The 16,151-nt window shown below is 46.8% G+C and overlaps 1 protein-coding gene and 1 pseudogene across 2 annotated transcripts; one reads left to right on the top strand and one right to left on the bottom strand.

Moving 5' to 3' along the window:
* Nucleotides 1–2,181: 2,181 nt before the first annotated feature.
* Nucleotides 2,182–8,449, top strand: LOC140644348 (interferon-induced protein with tetratricopeptide repeats 2-like; annotated as a pseudogene).
* RACGAP1 (Rac GTPase activating protein 1) lies at nucleotides 5,825–14,458 on the bottom strand. Of its 2 annotated transcripts, none has more exons than XM_072847352.1 (17): nucleotides 14,370–14,458; nucleotides 12,983–13,071; nucleotides 12,320–12,522; nucleotides 11,836–11,972; nucleotides 11,559–11,628; nucleotides 11,287–11,340; nucleotides 10,498–10,575; nucleotides 10,244–10,361; nucleotides 9,918–10,048; nucleotides 9,518–9,682; nucleotides 9,001–9,096; nucleotides 8,561–8,759; nucleotides 8,122–8,227; nucleotides 7,778–7,910; nucleotides 7,491–7,626; nucleotides 7,122–7,230; nucleotides 5,825–6,800 (listed from the first exon to the last, which is right to left on the bottom strand). In XM_072847352.1, the coding sequence occupies exons 2-17, from the start codon at nucleotides 13,065–13,067 to the stop codon at nucleotides 6,725–6,727; spliced, it is 1,896 nt and encodes a 631-aa protein (XP_072703453.1). In that variant the 5' UTR covers nucleotides 13,068–13,071; nucleotides 14,370–14,458; the 3' UTR covers nucleotides 5,825–6,724. The 2 variants fall into 2 exon arrangements, with proteins under 2 accessions (XP_072703453.1, XP_072703454.1); XM_072847353.1 differs by having other exon boundaries at nucleotides 12,983–13,067; nucleotides 14,370–14,415.
* Between the last annotated feature and the right edge of the window lie 1,693 nt (nucleotides 14,459–16,151).

Genomic DNA, 16,151 nt, shown 5'->3' with positions numbered 1-16,151 from the left:
GGGAAATGTCTGGGCCAATAAACCAGGATTTCCTTTCAATCAGCTCAGAGAATTTGATCAGTATTATTTGATGTAACATAACTGTTTTGGAACCAAGGACTGTTTTCAAGCTGTCTCCAAAGCTATTTGTATTCTGCTTCTCTGCATCTTGTTGCAGCTCTCTTGCTTTTCCTTCCCACCCTTTATCTTTCACAACACCAAGCCTTGCCTGTACTTCCTGTTTGGCTGTGTGGTTAGTAGCTTTCTCATTTGCTGTTATTTTTGACTTCCATCCAAGCTTTGTATGATATTAATAGCTATTTCACAGAACCGTAATCTTCCTCTAACCAGTCCTAATATTAGCAGAAGAAAGAGCCAAGAACCACTGCCGAGGCCCGAGGGACTTGAGCTCTGAATTTCTCCTCCGTTCTGCCAGCACAGCCCACAGCCCAGCTCAGCCCCTGCCCCAGGGAGTTAAAACCTGTGTCCGTCACGCAACTTGCACAGCCCCATCCTGGCCACGACAGGCAACGGAGAAGCAGCTTGTGCAAGCCAAAGCGCACAGAAAGAACATGCTTATGTAAGGATTCAAGAATTAGAACTTATTGGTAGTCTAATTAATGCCTGTCTAATCAAGATCTAGCAATCACTTACCATTCATCCAGTCACAGCAGTGCTAACAACTAATATCCAAATTACTCAATTTCTACTAAAGGTTGCCAGTAATAGAAAAAAAATAAACACAGTAGATAAAAGTATCTACCCCATTCTTCTAATGATAAATTTTCTCTACTTCCTTTGCATTGCTGCAGTTGACTCATCAGCATCCTGAAGGGGGAAAATGATATTGATAGGTTTTTTCTTCTTCTTTGCTGGCAGGAATAGGATTATAAGGTTGATGGTTTCTTCCTCCTTGCTTTAGGGTCTAACTTGGGGCTATTTTTTTTTTTTAAATGTATTTTCTATTACTCTCTATACTTGAATCTCTCTTCGCAGAGCTGCAATTCCACGTTACATCCAGATATACTATATATATCCTATGTTTTACCTATATTTTTTCCTGTTAACTCTAACACTGGTTTCTGTCATCTGCCAAAACTGTGTTCTTCAATGATCAGTAATGGATCACCCATGAGTTGCTAACAGCCCTGGGCCCATCCTCTGCTCAATGACTTCAGACTGACCCTCTGTTAGCGCTGCCTGCTCCTTAAGGAAGTACATCAGATTTATCACAGGCATCGTACCTCAGTTACACAAAACTATGCAAATTCAATCACTAAAAATCAATCAGATAGCAGCCACCTTGTTGCTAGGCAGTTGCTCTTACAGGTAAACAAGCTAAACTATAGCAAAGTTTCAGGCAGGCCAGGACAGATCCAGGCAAAACCAGCCCGACATGCCCCAGTGCCAAGGTCTTACAGAGTCATACGGAGCCTTTGGCCTTTTCATGATAACGGCAATGCCATATTTACATTCTGTAGCCCAGTATCTTTCTCTTCTATCACCTCAGCCCTGTTGCTTTCGAGAAGCTTTAATGCTAACAAAGTCCTTTTCAGTGGGGAGAAGGTCTCCAGGGGGGAGTTCGGATCCTGCTGCTCTGGCCACTGGGTTTCCTTTCTTGTTTATCCGGACTCCCATCCCATTTTGTGAAGGGAAGGCAGTAGCTTCAAGACAGGGTGACCAAGATACTTTCTTTCCTGGTTTAAGCTTTTGTCTTTCAATTGTGTTTCCTCCGAGACAAATTGTTTAATCGGACCCTGCCCAGAAGGAAGTACTTTCTCTATTTAAGGATCAGTCAATAAATTAGACTCTGTACTGCCCAGTGTATCTGCTGCAGTGTGGAAGAGGCACAGGCTAAGCCATCGCTCCCCGACGGTGACGCTACACCCACAGCAACAGTGAGGTAAGTGCACAGCATCCATTCTTGTAGCGGCTGCCAGAAACAGTAGCTTTGGGTTGACAAAGCTCAGCACAGTGTCCTTGTTCAGAACCACAGAATGGTTAAGGTTGGAAGGGACCTCTGGAGGTCACCTTGTCCAACCCCCTGCTCAAGCAGGGCCACCTAAAGCAGGTTGCCCGTGACCACATCCAGACAGCTTTTGAATATCTCCAAGGATGGAGATTCCACAACCTCTCTGAGCAATCTCTGCCAGTACTCTATCATCCTCAGAGTTAAAAGAAGAAAAGTTTCCTGATGTCCAGATGGAGCCTCATGAGTTTCAGTTTGTGCCCACTGCTTCTTGTCCTGGCACTGGGCACCATTGAAAAAAGCCTGGCTCTGCCTTCTTTGCACCCTCCCTTCAGGTATTTATATACATTTCTAAGATCTCTCTGAGCCTTCTCTTCTCTAAGCTGAAGAGTCCCAGCTCTCTCAGACTTTCCTCATATAAGAGATGCTCCAGTCCAACATCTTTATGGCTCTTTGTTGGACTCTGTTGAGCCATCTCTTGCTGCATCCTTCAGATGAAGGCACAGCCCCCATTTCCATGGGGAGCAAAGAAGTTTTCATCCTGTGGTTTTGGCTAGCTCTACTCTTTCAATTTCTCGCAGTCCATCCCAGGCCCTTTGTCTTAGGTAAGAAGAAAGAGCAGCCCTGGCTCCAGGCACTGGTGACTCCCCTTTGGAGAGCAGCAAGCCAGGAGTGAAGCCTCCCAGATGCTTCCCTGAAAATGGGCTGATTGGAACAAAGATTCACAGGTTCTTTAGTAGCTTGAGTGCAAGGGACTTGTTGAACAAGTGGGGAGAACCCCATCCTCCACCCCTCCCTCCTTTTTCTTTCATGTACAGCTCTGTGTGGGTACCACAGGACCCCACCCCTCCGCATGCTGCCTTTTCATAACCCACATTTTCCTCTTTGTAGCAATGAACAACTGGAGGAGGAGCTGGATGCCCTTCAATGCCATTTCAGCTGGCATTTGGGTGTAACAGGCCATGTTGAACTGACACGTCCTGCAGAAGCTGGCTGTTGAAATCAAGCAGACACCCCACCAAAACCAGACAGCACTCCTGGGGCTGCAGGCATACCCGTACCAGCTGAAAGGCCAGAACAGAGCAGCTCTGCAAAGCCTTAAAGATGCTCAAGAGCACAAGAGACAAGATGAGCAGCAGGCAGCTGCTGCTGGTTCTTTGATTATCTGTGGGAATTATACTTGGATTCACTACCTTCAGGCCTCTTATCAGGAGGCTGAAAGCTATCTGGAATGAATTCAGCAGCTCTGCCCAACTCCTTGGGATGCACAGCTGATCCCGTACATCCAGGCCCAGAAAGACTGGTCCCTCTTGGCTATCAGAGCCCATAATGGGGAACAGACAAGAGAGTACTTTGAAGTGGCATTGATACTTGAACCAGGGAATGGATATTTCCATGCTGGGCTCAGAATGGCTCTTTATTCCTCCTGGAGTTACTTCTGCTATCCCAATATTGCAAGGAAAGCCATAATCCAATTGCAAAGAACTGTCCTTGAGCAGCCAAATAACTACAGACCCAAGATATATTTAGCCAAGCTACTCGAACACATGGATATAGAAAGGTCAATTGGCTCAATAGAAGAAAGTGCAGAGAATAGCTCCGATCCCCGATGTCCTCAAAGCTTCAGCTTTGTTCTGGCTGCCGACAGTCTACAGAGCAAGCAATTGAGATATTACAGCGAGCCTTGCAGCAGAATCCAGGTTACCACCTTCTCTACCAAGCCTTGGCCAAGTGCTAGAAGATAGAGTGGCTTACTGCAAAGAAGGAAGACAAGAATAATATACTGGAGGCAACCAAAGACCTCAAGCAAATTCTTCAGAAACATCCAGACCTTGACCTCGTGTTTGTAAAGCTGCAGTTAGCAGAGTTCTATGGCACAAGACACCCAGCACAGGAAGAGATCTACAAGGACCTGCAGGAGAGAAAGGACACCTTGAACCCCAAAGGCCATCAAGCCCTTAGTCTCTGCTGGGGAAAGTTCTTCCTCTACAAGAACTCCTCACTTGATGAAGCGAAGTTTATGGATGGTTACAAAATTCCCATGCTGACAGAAGAGGGGAAGGAGTGCACACAGAGGCTGACAAAGATGGCTTGGCACTGTCACAGCGATGATGCTGATGCTACCCACCGCTTCATCCAAGAGACTGGCCACCACTTGCCCACAGAATTTGCTGGAACCGATCTAGACTGATGGTGGGAGCCCCAGGGTATCCTTTTTGCAAAGGTAGAAGGCATCAAGGACTAGTGTCTATCTGTCTTCCAACAGCAGGCCCATCACCTCACATAGATATAAGGGTTCTGTCAGCTTCTCAGACCATGCCATTGCTCGTCCATCAAATACAGGCCTACCCACACACAACTGACCGCCCAAAGTTTACACCCACTGCCCTCAGTCCTGCTTCTCAGAGAGGAGGGAATGAAAACAAAGGTGAGGAATTTGGCTTATGGGGTCTGAGCACAATCCTTTGCAGGTGTAGACCTGTGTCACTCCCTTGGAGTTGCTGTAGATCAGAACTAAGCGCTGCTTAGGGCAGCGTGAAAAATTAACGCTCTTCAATTATCAGAATTCTATCACTTGCAAAAAATAAGAAGGTGGCTTCCTCCATAAGATCACTAACTGCTGAGGGGTCTCGATGAGGGTGTGAAGCACTTGCGTACAGGACAGAGAGATGGTCTCGGGCCTGTCCAATTGCATTAAATGCAAATGTAGCAAGAGCTAGCTGCTGATTAAGGAGCATATAGTTGTGATTATACCTGCATTAATCCTTGGAAGTGTGCACGCTTGCCCCTGCCAGAACATAAACAGGGGGTTTGCTTTCTTGCACTGAGGAATTACTAGGAACAATGTATTCATCACTGTTTCTGGGGCCAAAGTGAAGCTTTTAATATTCTTTGATCAATAGATACTTCAAATTCTTTTCTACATGATTTCTCCTGTGCAACAGCTGGTGTCTCCTGGCAGCCTAAAGCAACCAGAGCATGGACTGCCAAAGATACACCCTTGCTTCACAGTTTTTGCCATCCATTGCCCCCAGGCTCACGTTAGGTACAGCCCTTTCTCTGCAACGTCCTATCCACTTGCACATCCCACTGTGGAACTTGTGCCCTTCCCTGCAGGCACAGGTGGGCACACACCCCCCCATCCCAGCACTGCAGCCACGTTTCCAAGCGCTGGCAGGGCCACCTCTGTGCCCAGCAGTAAGCAAGTGGGGCTGGCTTGCTAGGGTGTCCCCAAGCCCCATCTGGCCCCAGAGAGTAGAGCCATGGGGACCAGGGCAGATGTCCCCCAGCAGATCCCGCTGCAAATCAGTTTCTGCTCCAACAAGGAACAGGCAAGGACCCAGTTTGGGAGAGGATGCTCCAGAAACAGACCAAGCCAAGTGTGTCCAAGACACAGGATGGGGGGGAAGGGGAACATGTCTTAGTGCCCCCCTCATGCACATCTGGTGTGCATGAAAACATCAGAGGCCAGAAACACCCACCTGCCCTGGGGCCCGCAGCCCCCAGCTGCCCCCTCCCCTTCAGTGGGTCAGAGCTTGGGTGAAGACATGGAGAAGACTTCACTCTCCAGACCCTGCAACCAAAGGGAAGAGAGAGAACCCAGGCCACCACATTCAGCCCAGGCTATTTCACCTCCTGATACAATATTGGGGACCAAAACTGTTCTTCTCCTTCTTCCTCGGGACCCATGAGCCACAACCTAGTGCATGATCCTGCACCCCAGCAGCAAAGACTGCCAGGTTCGTTAGACCTTGGAGCAGAAGCTACTCGGAGCACAGCACCTCAGCATTACAGCGTCACTGCCTCCTGTAATGCTACACAGGCCCTGGTTAAAACTCTTTAGCACAAGTAAAAAGCATTAGCCAGAGTACAGAATCATAGGTCACACAGAACATCATTTACTTAACTGCACAGATCAGGACAGTTTTCCAGAGCTCAATAAAAACAGCCACTTTATGAATTTCTGTATGTATTTCACAAGTCTTTTCACACAGCACTGGGCAAGGTCACATATCCTGATTTGGGAAAGCAGGGACTCCCAAAAGCAAGGGTGCTATTAAACTACCCTCATTCCCCTCACCAGTATGAGCAGCACTAGTAATTCATTTAGACTACCCAGGAATCCTTTAGGTTTACATCTACAGACAGTCTTCCACAAAACTTCCCCTTGTAAACACAGTATCAGGAAACACTTCTTTAGAAAGAGTTACAGTCCCTCCGGCAGTTAATTAAACAGAGCAGCGTTTGCCCATCAGACAAATGCAACACTGCCATCCTCAGGATTACAGGCTGCACGACCACAGCGCGAGTCAAGAATTACAGAGCTGTGTGCTGCTTGAAAGACTGGATTCTGACAAAGTTCAATGGGGGTGTCACTGCTGTGTGAAGAACAACCTATGGAGTTTTTAAAAAAAAAAAAACAAAAACCACCACACAAACAACTTATGATCCTTGTATGACTGTTCCACTTCATAAGGGTAGAAGACTGGATGCCACTAAAAAGTGTCAGTGAGTTCCTCTAGCAGTTTTTTATTAACGCTTTGAACAAGTCTCCTGCTAGTTACTTTCTTCACAAATACTAAATTCAGCACAGCGTTAGATAATAAAAATACATTGCACAATAAAATCCCATTAAAAGTCTTAGTTAAGCTGAAAGATAAAAGGAAAAAGATCTTATTACATAAGCTGCCAAGGGCCGCGGAGAAGACTTGCGTTTATTGTACTCATGCATATTGGTGTGCAAATGCTAGGACGACACTAACTCCCAGGTCCACTTCACTTCAGCATAGGAGAGGCAAAGAAGTTGCCCTGATGCCCAAGCTGGGTTGTTGACTTGCTTTTGCTCCCAAATCTAGTTCAAGAGAAGTAGAAAATATCAGGTTTGGATTTGGGATCTAGAGGTCTAACACTCTCCCTTTTCCCAGGGGTCATTCACCCAAATTTTACCCACCTCCCAAACAAAGAGTTCCTCTCCCTACCATAAGACGACACTCGCTAACCATTATGCAGCTTGCACTGTTACTACAGCACTGATTAAGCGAGAGTTGACTGAGTAGTAAATCCAGGCTGCTCCCAGAACTGGGTCCAAAAGTCTGTTTTTAGTTCTCCTATGAATACCCAAACCACCTGCAGTCATCCCATCATCTCCACAATAGCATCCATTGGCACTTACTTGGGGGTGGTTTTGCTGAAGGTAGACCGGACCCTCTGGGACAGGGAGCTAGACGACGGCGTCTTGGAGAGCTGCTGTTCTGGAGTAGTGAGGGGTCCAAGCATGCTCACTGTCAAAAAAAGCAGCAGCAAAGTGAGCAACATGAGGACAGCTGAAGTTTTCATTGCCATGCAAGGAACATTAGACATTCCCTAGCATCTGTCAAAAATGCTAGACAAATCTGGTATTTCCTGGCACGCTTTTCTTCCCTCTTCCTCCATAAAGCATGCAGGCATGGCTAGCTCCAACAGTCTCGCAAGCAGCTTTGACTGAGGGTCATTATTTTTAATACAGCAGCTTCACAGCCAATAGAGCAGACCCAGGGGCTACCTTTCACATCTGGTGTCTGTGGAGTGGAGTAGGCATTGATATTCTCAATTACGTGCGCTGGGTCAATGTTTTCTTGCTCCACCATCATCAACTGGCTCCAGTAGTCCATAGGCAGCAGCAGAAGTCGCTCCACTACCTACAGAGACACCCGTGAGTAGCTGATGTTACAAACCAGCACACAGCTTTGGCACACTGACACCAGGCATTGCCTCAGCTCCCTCCAGCAATTCATTTGAATTCTTTAAGTGGGATACATTCACCCAAGTCAGTCCTTTCTGCTGACCTACCTTGGGTTGCCGCTTAGTGTCTTGTAGGAGCGTCATAGGGTCAGGATCAGGTACCGCATGGGCAACTATTGTGGGGCCAAAGACTTTGGCCAAGTTGGCAATGTCCATTTTAGTGTCCGGGCTCTGAGCCACCCTGTATTAAAAAAAAAAATATTAAGAGAGGATGTAGCTTCTCCCCTTCACTTGTCATACAACTCCACCATCCCACACACACTTCAGCCTCTGAATAAGCACGTTTTTTCCAGAATGAAGACTTTATGCTCACAAGCAGAAACAAGAGCCAATTAGAGAAAGCACCAGTGGCAACATCCCCTTTTCAGAACTACCAGTCCATTTGAACATACCTCTGCAGGTGGATCATGAGGAAAGCTAGGGTATCCCTATTGGCCTGTGGAAGTTCACCAACTGCTTGGTACATAGCAGCGACACTGTTGTCCTCATCCAAGATTTCTGGGGAAAAAGTGTTTAGACCTCAGAAAGTGGTCCCAGAGGCACAGCTATAACAGTCCCCTCACAGTAAGGGCTAGCCTGTGAAACAAGGAAGCCAGAAACTTCACATGCCATCATAATAATTTTGTATATCCTGCCCAAGCACTTGAACTTGTTTCTTTCCTCTTCCAAAACAGTACAGCAGATGAGATCTTCCCAGCGTATTGCACATCAACACAGCTGCAAGCTTGAGAGCTCCACAGAACGCTGCGGTCTGCCAGTTCACACGACAGCTAAACCTGTGACCATCAAGCCTAGAGAAAGAGTTGGAGATGTCATTTAGCAACTCCTTACCTGCAGCTTCCATAAAAGTCTTGTTTAACCGGAAAGTGAGAAGGGGTTCTTTCAGGCTGCGTAGAAAGTCCTTGAGAAGACCGCAGATAGCATGGATATCATCCACTTTACTGAGCAAAGGAATATTTTTTGCTCTAAGAAACTTCTCTTTCAGTTCCCTCACTGTCTTGTCACAGCCAGATATCCGGTAAAGGCCTGTCTGTTAACAGAAAGCATTGCTTAGAGGCAGAATATCAACTGCACATGTAAAGCTGACATTCTTCTGTTCCCACTTTCTCTCCACACCTGAGCACTCTACACAGACACTGTTACTCACTCACAGTCACCCACTGAGCAGCACTACACACACCATAAATAACAGATATTTGGGTTAACAATTTGTTTCCCTAACACCACAACCCATTTCATTAGCACTGTTTCACACCTAGTCTTCTTTTTACCTCATGCAGCCCTCGCTGCTCGATCTCATTAACACAGTGCACTATGATCGAAGGGATCATTGGAGGAGTAGAAGGGACAAAGTCCATCAAGGTCCCCTAAGAGGCAGAAGAGAAAATTAAAAAAAAAAAAAAAGATACTGAGTCTTCAAGACATGGAAAATACTCTCTCAGGAATTCACAGTGAGATCTAGGCTTAAAAAACAAGCATTGTTTCTTCTTCATCAGCCCAGAGAAGAGCAACACTATATCCATCAGCACAACGCTGCAGGATTGCTTACCCAGAGCTGCCATGTTCACAACTCAACACCCTCCTAACATCGCATCCCTACCACCCACTACCCTGGTTACTGAATGATACATTAGCAAGCTCATTTGCGTTTTATTATGCAGCTCTGAGCAACAGGAGCTCTTCTGTAAAGGCAGACTTGTTGGAACCTAAGCACGTTCTAACTCTAACCAAACGTTAGCCCGTTTGTGTTGGCAGCCGTACTGCCCCGAGCTCACCCTACAGACTTACCTCTCCAATCCTGACAGGAGTCCCTGTCAAGGTGGGGATACAGGGAAGAGGACAGCGGTCCCGACACTCTGGATGAGCGACCACACGGCAGTCTCTGCACTTCAGAGAGATTTTCCCAAACTTTACTCTCTTTCCACATGGAACACACGATTCTGGCTTGATAACCTAATGATTCAGAGCATACAGATGGGAAGAGATTAGTGCAATGTAGTAACTCAGCAGGACTTAAACTGGATAACCGTATAGGATAACATATTCCCTGATCCATGCAGGTAACTGGTACAGTTAATATTGACTTCAGACATAATGCCTGGTAGCCTCTTATCAACTAGCTTGGTATCACACACATTTAAAAATGGAAGGAGCTGCTTTTTCAAGTTCTTCCTGCCTGTAGACCTACCGTCTTCGAAACAAATTCATGCAGCCTCACTCCCCCATTGTTCTGCGGGGTGCCAGAGCCATCAGTCTCCGATTTGGATTCCACCTGCTTGCTGCCCATGCTTGACTCGCTGCTCCAAGGCTGCAAAGGACCTGAAAGACAGAAGAGGAGGAGTGTTGACTGAATGGAATCACCCCCCTGCATAACCTTTGCTTCAAAACAAGTGCGTTGTAAACCACAGGCAGCTGCCTGGGTCCTGGAGGGAGGTAACCGTAACATTTCAGGATAGCCTCCGGCCTACAAAGTAGTTGCTTCAGGACTAGGACAAACAGAGACATGACACCTACCACTCTTCCTCCGGCTTTTCAGACTATAAGGCACAGTCTGGATAGTAGAGATCGCTTCAATTGGGCCACCATCATTGGGGACCATGACAGTTGTCTTTGCTACTATGGATTCATTTCCCTGTAATGAGAAATATGCAGTTAGTGACAGCAATACTGACAGGACATGGGATTTTCTAGTTCATTGGCCCTAGAAACAGGTGTGCAACATGACCAGCTACTTTAAATGCACACAAACCCAGCTGGAACCACCATACCTGATCCACCGTGGAGCCAATTGATCTGGTTTTCTTCCGAGGACCTGGTGGGCCTTCAACAAACTGCCTGGAAGACCGCTGAAAAGACACAGTATATTTTTGTCTATGAGGCAGGTATGCTGTTAGCTTGGTGTTATATTAGTGCAGTATAACTAGAAGGACTGAACAATTGTCCGCACACCCCACAGATGCATTAAGTTCTTCCATGGTACCTGTTCTTCATGGCAACCTTGAAGAGTATCAGGACACCTCAACATACTGCTCTTTCAAATAACTTTCCTAGCCAGCTTTATAATCCAATTCAGAGAAAAGAAAGAAAGAAAGAAAGAAAAAAGGGGACAACTAAGCAAATCCCAGACTCTTCCAAACTCTGCTAGTGATGATTTCAGGCTGTCCTTTCCCACCTGTGCCTACCACATACTAACAGTGGACCAGAACAAGCACAAGCTCCTTTACAGAATAGAAAAATATCAACTTCCTACATGATTTTCCCTAATCTGGTAGCTGTTAATAATCTTCAAGTGCTTTCTTGCAAACTCTAGGCTGTGACAGAACAAGATATGCGAAACCCCACTCCAGTCATTTTCAGTAGACAAACAACATCAGAATTAACTTTCAAGCTAAATCTACACAGCAAGTCTGAGTTATAGTAGAAGCACATCCATCTGAAGTTTGACTGTGATTAGTAGCTCAGACATCATTACAGGTGGCTGTGAGATGACAGATGGTGACATTGTGTCAGCTAAGGCTAACAATGGAATCTATTTGAAGGGGAAGAATTGAACATACCCGCTTCTCTCTCCTTTTCAGTCTGACAGCTTTCACCACAGAGGAATCCCAGTCCTGTGGGAAATACACAACACTGGTTAGCTCAGTGTAAATACCATGCTGCCTCTGGCCAGGACTTTCATTAAGTTTAGCCAATAGCACACCAGAGAAATGCAAATCAGCTCTACCAGTTTAATACCACAGTAATCTAAACACAAGGCGTCTCTAGAGATTACCCCACACCCCTAAGGTTTTACAGTGGAGGAAAACTTTAGAACTTGGAGTTACATTACCAGTGACTCATCAGTCTTGTCAAAGCTGATGTCTGACAGAATTGAGCCAGATTCATCTATTGTAGACAGCCTAAAAAATCAAAAATTAGGAGAAACTTGTATCAGTTTGGCTTTCAGTCAGCCATGGTTCCAGAACAATCTCACTGACTCAGAAGAGCTGTCTTTCAAACTGGAATAAAAAAATAAAACTCTGTTGATATGGGTGCAGTACATATCACAGAGGTACGCAGCTGGATTGATATTTGACACTTACATTGCTCAGACATATGTTGCCTACCTTTTGTTGCCTGAACCCCCTATAGAAACCTGTGGCCTGTTAAGAAAGGCGAGGGCAGACTTCTGTTCTTCACTTAGCTGAATACTCCCAGATGCATCACACATGAGTAGCTCTCGAATCAGTTGTATTTGCCTCTCCTGTAAAGGTAGATAATATCAGAAGCTGCCACAGGACAAACTACATTTAATTACTGTATGAACTAATCTGAAGTGTTTGAGATGCCACACAGATAGTCAAGTTCTGAGAGCCTGCTAACGGAGCCCGTGCTCTGCAGCCAACAGGTAATGGCAGCTCAGCTCCAAACAGCAGCCAGTCGCCTTTTTCCAAACCAAAGCAGGTGGCTACTACAAGGACCCAAGCCAGTTTCCTCCCCGGGGAAAAAAGTTCTCATGAGTGCCAGTCCTTATTTTCCATAGATCAATGCAGTTTAATCCCCGTGTCTCCACACTCTAAAGAGCTAACTGGTAATAAAGGAATTACTCACCAGCTTTTCACAGTCCGTTTCAGCTTTTTGCCTTCGTTTGATCTCCACATCCACTTGATTGCGAGCGTGTTTCAGCTTCACATCCAAAGCACTACGTTCAGCTTCAGTTTTCATGAGAAGATCTCTGTACCTGCCAAGCTCATGCTCCGTTTTCTGCAGTTTTCTCCGATACTCTTCAAAGTTCTTCGCTAACTGAATAAACTCTGGAGAGAAGACATACGCATCTTTAGCTACCCAGACAAGCAGACAAGATGCAGCAGCCCTCCTTTCGCTGACAGCAGATATCTATTAATATAACCTGCTCCCGACTGAAGAGCGGAGAAGCTGGCCTTTTGGCAAACCCACCTACACTCTAGATGTTCATGAGATCTTGCAGTTTTTCAGACCAAGTCCTTCACGTCAGTATCAACCAGAAGAGCTAGAATATGAGACCCTGCGTGGATGAAGTCAGCTTGCTACAAGCAGAATGCGCCCTGCCTAGAAGTTCAGCCCGTGACTTCATATTTCTTGACAATGAAAAGCCCCTCAAATCTGACTACCTGTAGCAGTCTTATTACCTGTAACATCATCGACAGATTCTTCAATAACAACTAATAATGTTTATTTGCATGTTTATACTCTTATAGCAAACGCAGCACAAGCCACTTCAGAAACAGAACTTACGGCATTCGTTTCCTTCACTTAAAACTTCAGCCTGGCGCATAAGTTGATCATACAGACTCCGTAAGTTCAGCATCGCAGTCTCCATCTTCCTGCCAAGAAACCAGAGCTAAACAAACAGTCCAGCCCTTTCTTCCCACTTCCAAACAAAAAACATTACCAGCCCAAAGAAAAGAGAATCAGCTTCAGAATTAATGATATTTTTTTTAAGGTGAGTTTTAGAAGCTGCACAAACAAAGATACATTAGGAGTTATGTTTTATGGAGATATAAGCATCTAAATTCTTTCCTAGGGAATGAAGATCCTCACTCCTCCACAGCTTATGGATAGCAGACCCACAGAGAGAGGCAGTGTAGCTCCCCACCTTATTGCTTCAAATAATCTCCAGTATACTACAGAGGCTCAGAACCCAAGGCAAGATAAGGGATCCCAAATCATTATCCTTCTGGAAGGCTGCAGAACACAGCTCACGCCCTGTCTACAAATAACTTGGTACTATATAGGCCACTAAAAATCTGCAAGCTCTCAGAGCTTCATAAGATAAAAATAGGAGCAACATTCTGGAGAATTTTAATACAGTTTTAAATTTAGCTGCATTTTAAGTTACAGCTCCTACTGCAAATAGCTGTTAAAATTCAGACAGTCAGCACATTTTCCTCAAACAGTAGCAACAATGGCATAAACAGAAGCAATGAAGAGGAAAGTCTCCAGCTCAGCAACACAGACATTACTTCGCTAATGCAAGAGGTTGCTGGGGCACACAGGACAGCCTTGACTAATAAATTAGCACTAGAAGCAGGTGCAGAGAGAGCTGGGAGAGGTGCCAGGAGGGAGTACGACACGCCAGCTTAGCACTCCCGAGGCCACCGTAGAAAGCTTTGAAGTACTCTATTCACAGTTACAGCCTCTACAGACACACGGATATCTCGGGACTTTCTGTAATACGTGGACTACAAGGTGTGGGAAAGCCCTCTACTAGAAGGCCCTCCTCTGTTCCTTGTAGTCTGCTTAATTCATGGCAAGGGGCACTTCAACGGTTTCGTGCTTTAATTACCAGCACCACGATCATAAGCCCCACGCCCAACTCGACGGCAGAAGCCGGGGAGGGCGAAGGAACAAGGCCAGCCCGTAAAGCACCCACAGCCGCCCTCCAAGGCGCGACCCCTGCCTGGGAGACAGCGAGGGAAAAGGCCTCTGAGGAAACCGGCGCCGGGCCCGCCCAGGGCGCCGGCCCGCGCTGCGCCAGGAAGGCGGCTCCCCTCGGCCGGTGAAGGGGGTCCCGCGGCCTGGGCGAGGCCCCGGTACCGGGAACCCGCGGCCTGGGCGAGGCCCCGGTACCGGGAACCCCACCGCTTGTCCCTCAGCCACCCTCACGCTCCCGCGCACTCACCTGGCCCGCCGGCCCGGCGCGAGCGCCGACTCCAACCGCCCAGCCTAACCGCCCCGCACTTCGGTTTGAATCCCTCCTGCCAGCCAATCCCAGCGTGCTCCCCGCCCTCCCGGCCTCTCATTGGCTCTGTTCACTGGGCGTCTGAAGCCAAGCCGGCGCCATGTCTGCTGAGGGCGTGGCTTCTCTGCTCCACTCCCCGGCGCGAGGGCGGACGCGGGCCCGAACGGCCGCGTGCTGAAGCCGGCCAGGCGCCATCTTTACTATTGGTTGCTGACTCCAGCCCCTGTTGCTTAGCAACAGAGCAGGCCGGCGACGCCGGCGGGGCCTAGGCCCGCCGAAACCGAGGGCTGCTGCTTCTCTGAGAGCCCAAGCGCAGCCATTGGCACCGGAGGGGCTGTTTTGGGGAGAAAAAAACTGTTCTCAGGCCGAGCCCCGGTTGCGATTTTAAGCAACACCATTGGCACACTGTGCGGGTGGGCCTAAGCCCCCCGCGCGCTGGTTCTGCAGAGTGCCGTAAGGCCTGCGCAAGGGGCTGGATGCAACCCACAGCTGGTTCAGAGCATCGATACTTCACCGGTAGGTCGGTTATTAAGTGTTCTCGCTTGAGAAATGATGCCTCAACTGACTTTTGTCTTTGAAACGTTGATCTGAGTAACAGCCGGCAATCCGTCCCGCGTGCCAAAAGGCGAAACCCCATTTCAAGCCCTGTACAAGTCTTCCATTCGCAGGCGTTTAATATGCAAACCGATAAAACACAAACCAAAACCCAACAATTACAAGAAGCGAAATCACATAATCATAAAACAACAATGCGTTTTAATCTTTTAAATCTGAAACAAAACAGCGGGTAATTGAAGAATGGATATTAGCAATTAGAAAGCAGAACTAAATGCTTAAAATTGCTAAGTGGAAAAGGGAGTTTGTAAAGCAGATTGCTCTCCAACATCCAGCTGCTTTGTCAGAACTGCTTTATTTAGGTTATATAGTCTGCTTTAACTTAATTAATAATAATTAATTCATAATAGATTGTAAAAAGCCTCAAGGTCCTCTGAAAAGTAAACATTAATGAGGCTTCCTTGAGGAAGATAGTCAAAATTATCTATATTTTATAGGGGAACTGAGGCCCAGAAGAGACACGACTCATCCTCCGAGTCAGTGGCGAAGCAAAAGAAAGGCACTGACCTTGATATTTGACCTCGTGGCACGGAAAATCATCCACAAGCCCAATTTGCCCCAGTCTGGAAAGCAAGTTGGAGGCTGATAGTTACACCTGGCTCTGCTGAGAGCCTCTTGTGCATGCACATCCCATCCGGCACCTCCTGCACACCCATTTCTGAGGAGGTTCAGCTGTTTCAGTGTCAGCCTCGGGGCCTCCTGCAGCTCCTGCCTGTAATTAAATCTTCACAGCTAAGATGTCTCTATTGGCAGATCATATTTATAGGCAGGTGAGTTGGTTTAGCGTCATTCTTAAGAGTTACGGAGGCTTTTGCTCATAAGCAAATGCTCTTATCTTTTAAATTGTCATCCGCAATCTCATGCCAATAAAAAGGCACATTATTTTTGACTATTGCCCCCGTGGTGCTTGTAGTGAGTTACTGCGTTAGGTACTGGGTTTCAGTGTTATGCAAATTAGATATGTCCATATGTGTTCAGACGTCGTACTTCCAAATCCTCCTCTGAAACGTGATGGGTGGGAGCTCCAAGGGCATCAGGAACTGAGTACCCCAAAAAAGCTTCTCGGAAAACCCCTCACCTGCTGATGCGATGTGGACATGGTAAATG

The sequence above is a fragment of the Ciconia boyciana genome, chromosome 27 (genome assembly GCF_034638445.1).
Source record: "Ciconia boyciana chromosome 27, ASM3463844v1, whole genome shotgun sequence".
NCBI lineage: Eukaryota > Metazoa > Chordata > Aves > Ciconiiformes > Ciconiidae > Ciconia > Ciconia boyciana.
Note: the sequence above shows the minus strand (reverse complement) of the source record. Positions and strands in the feature narration are given on the sequence as shown.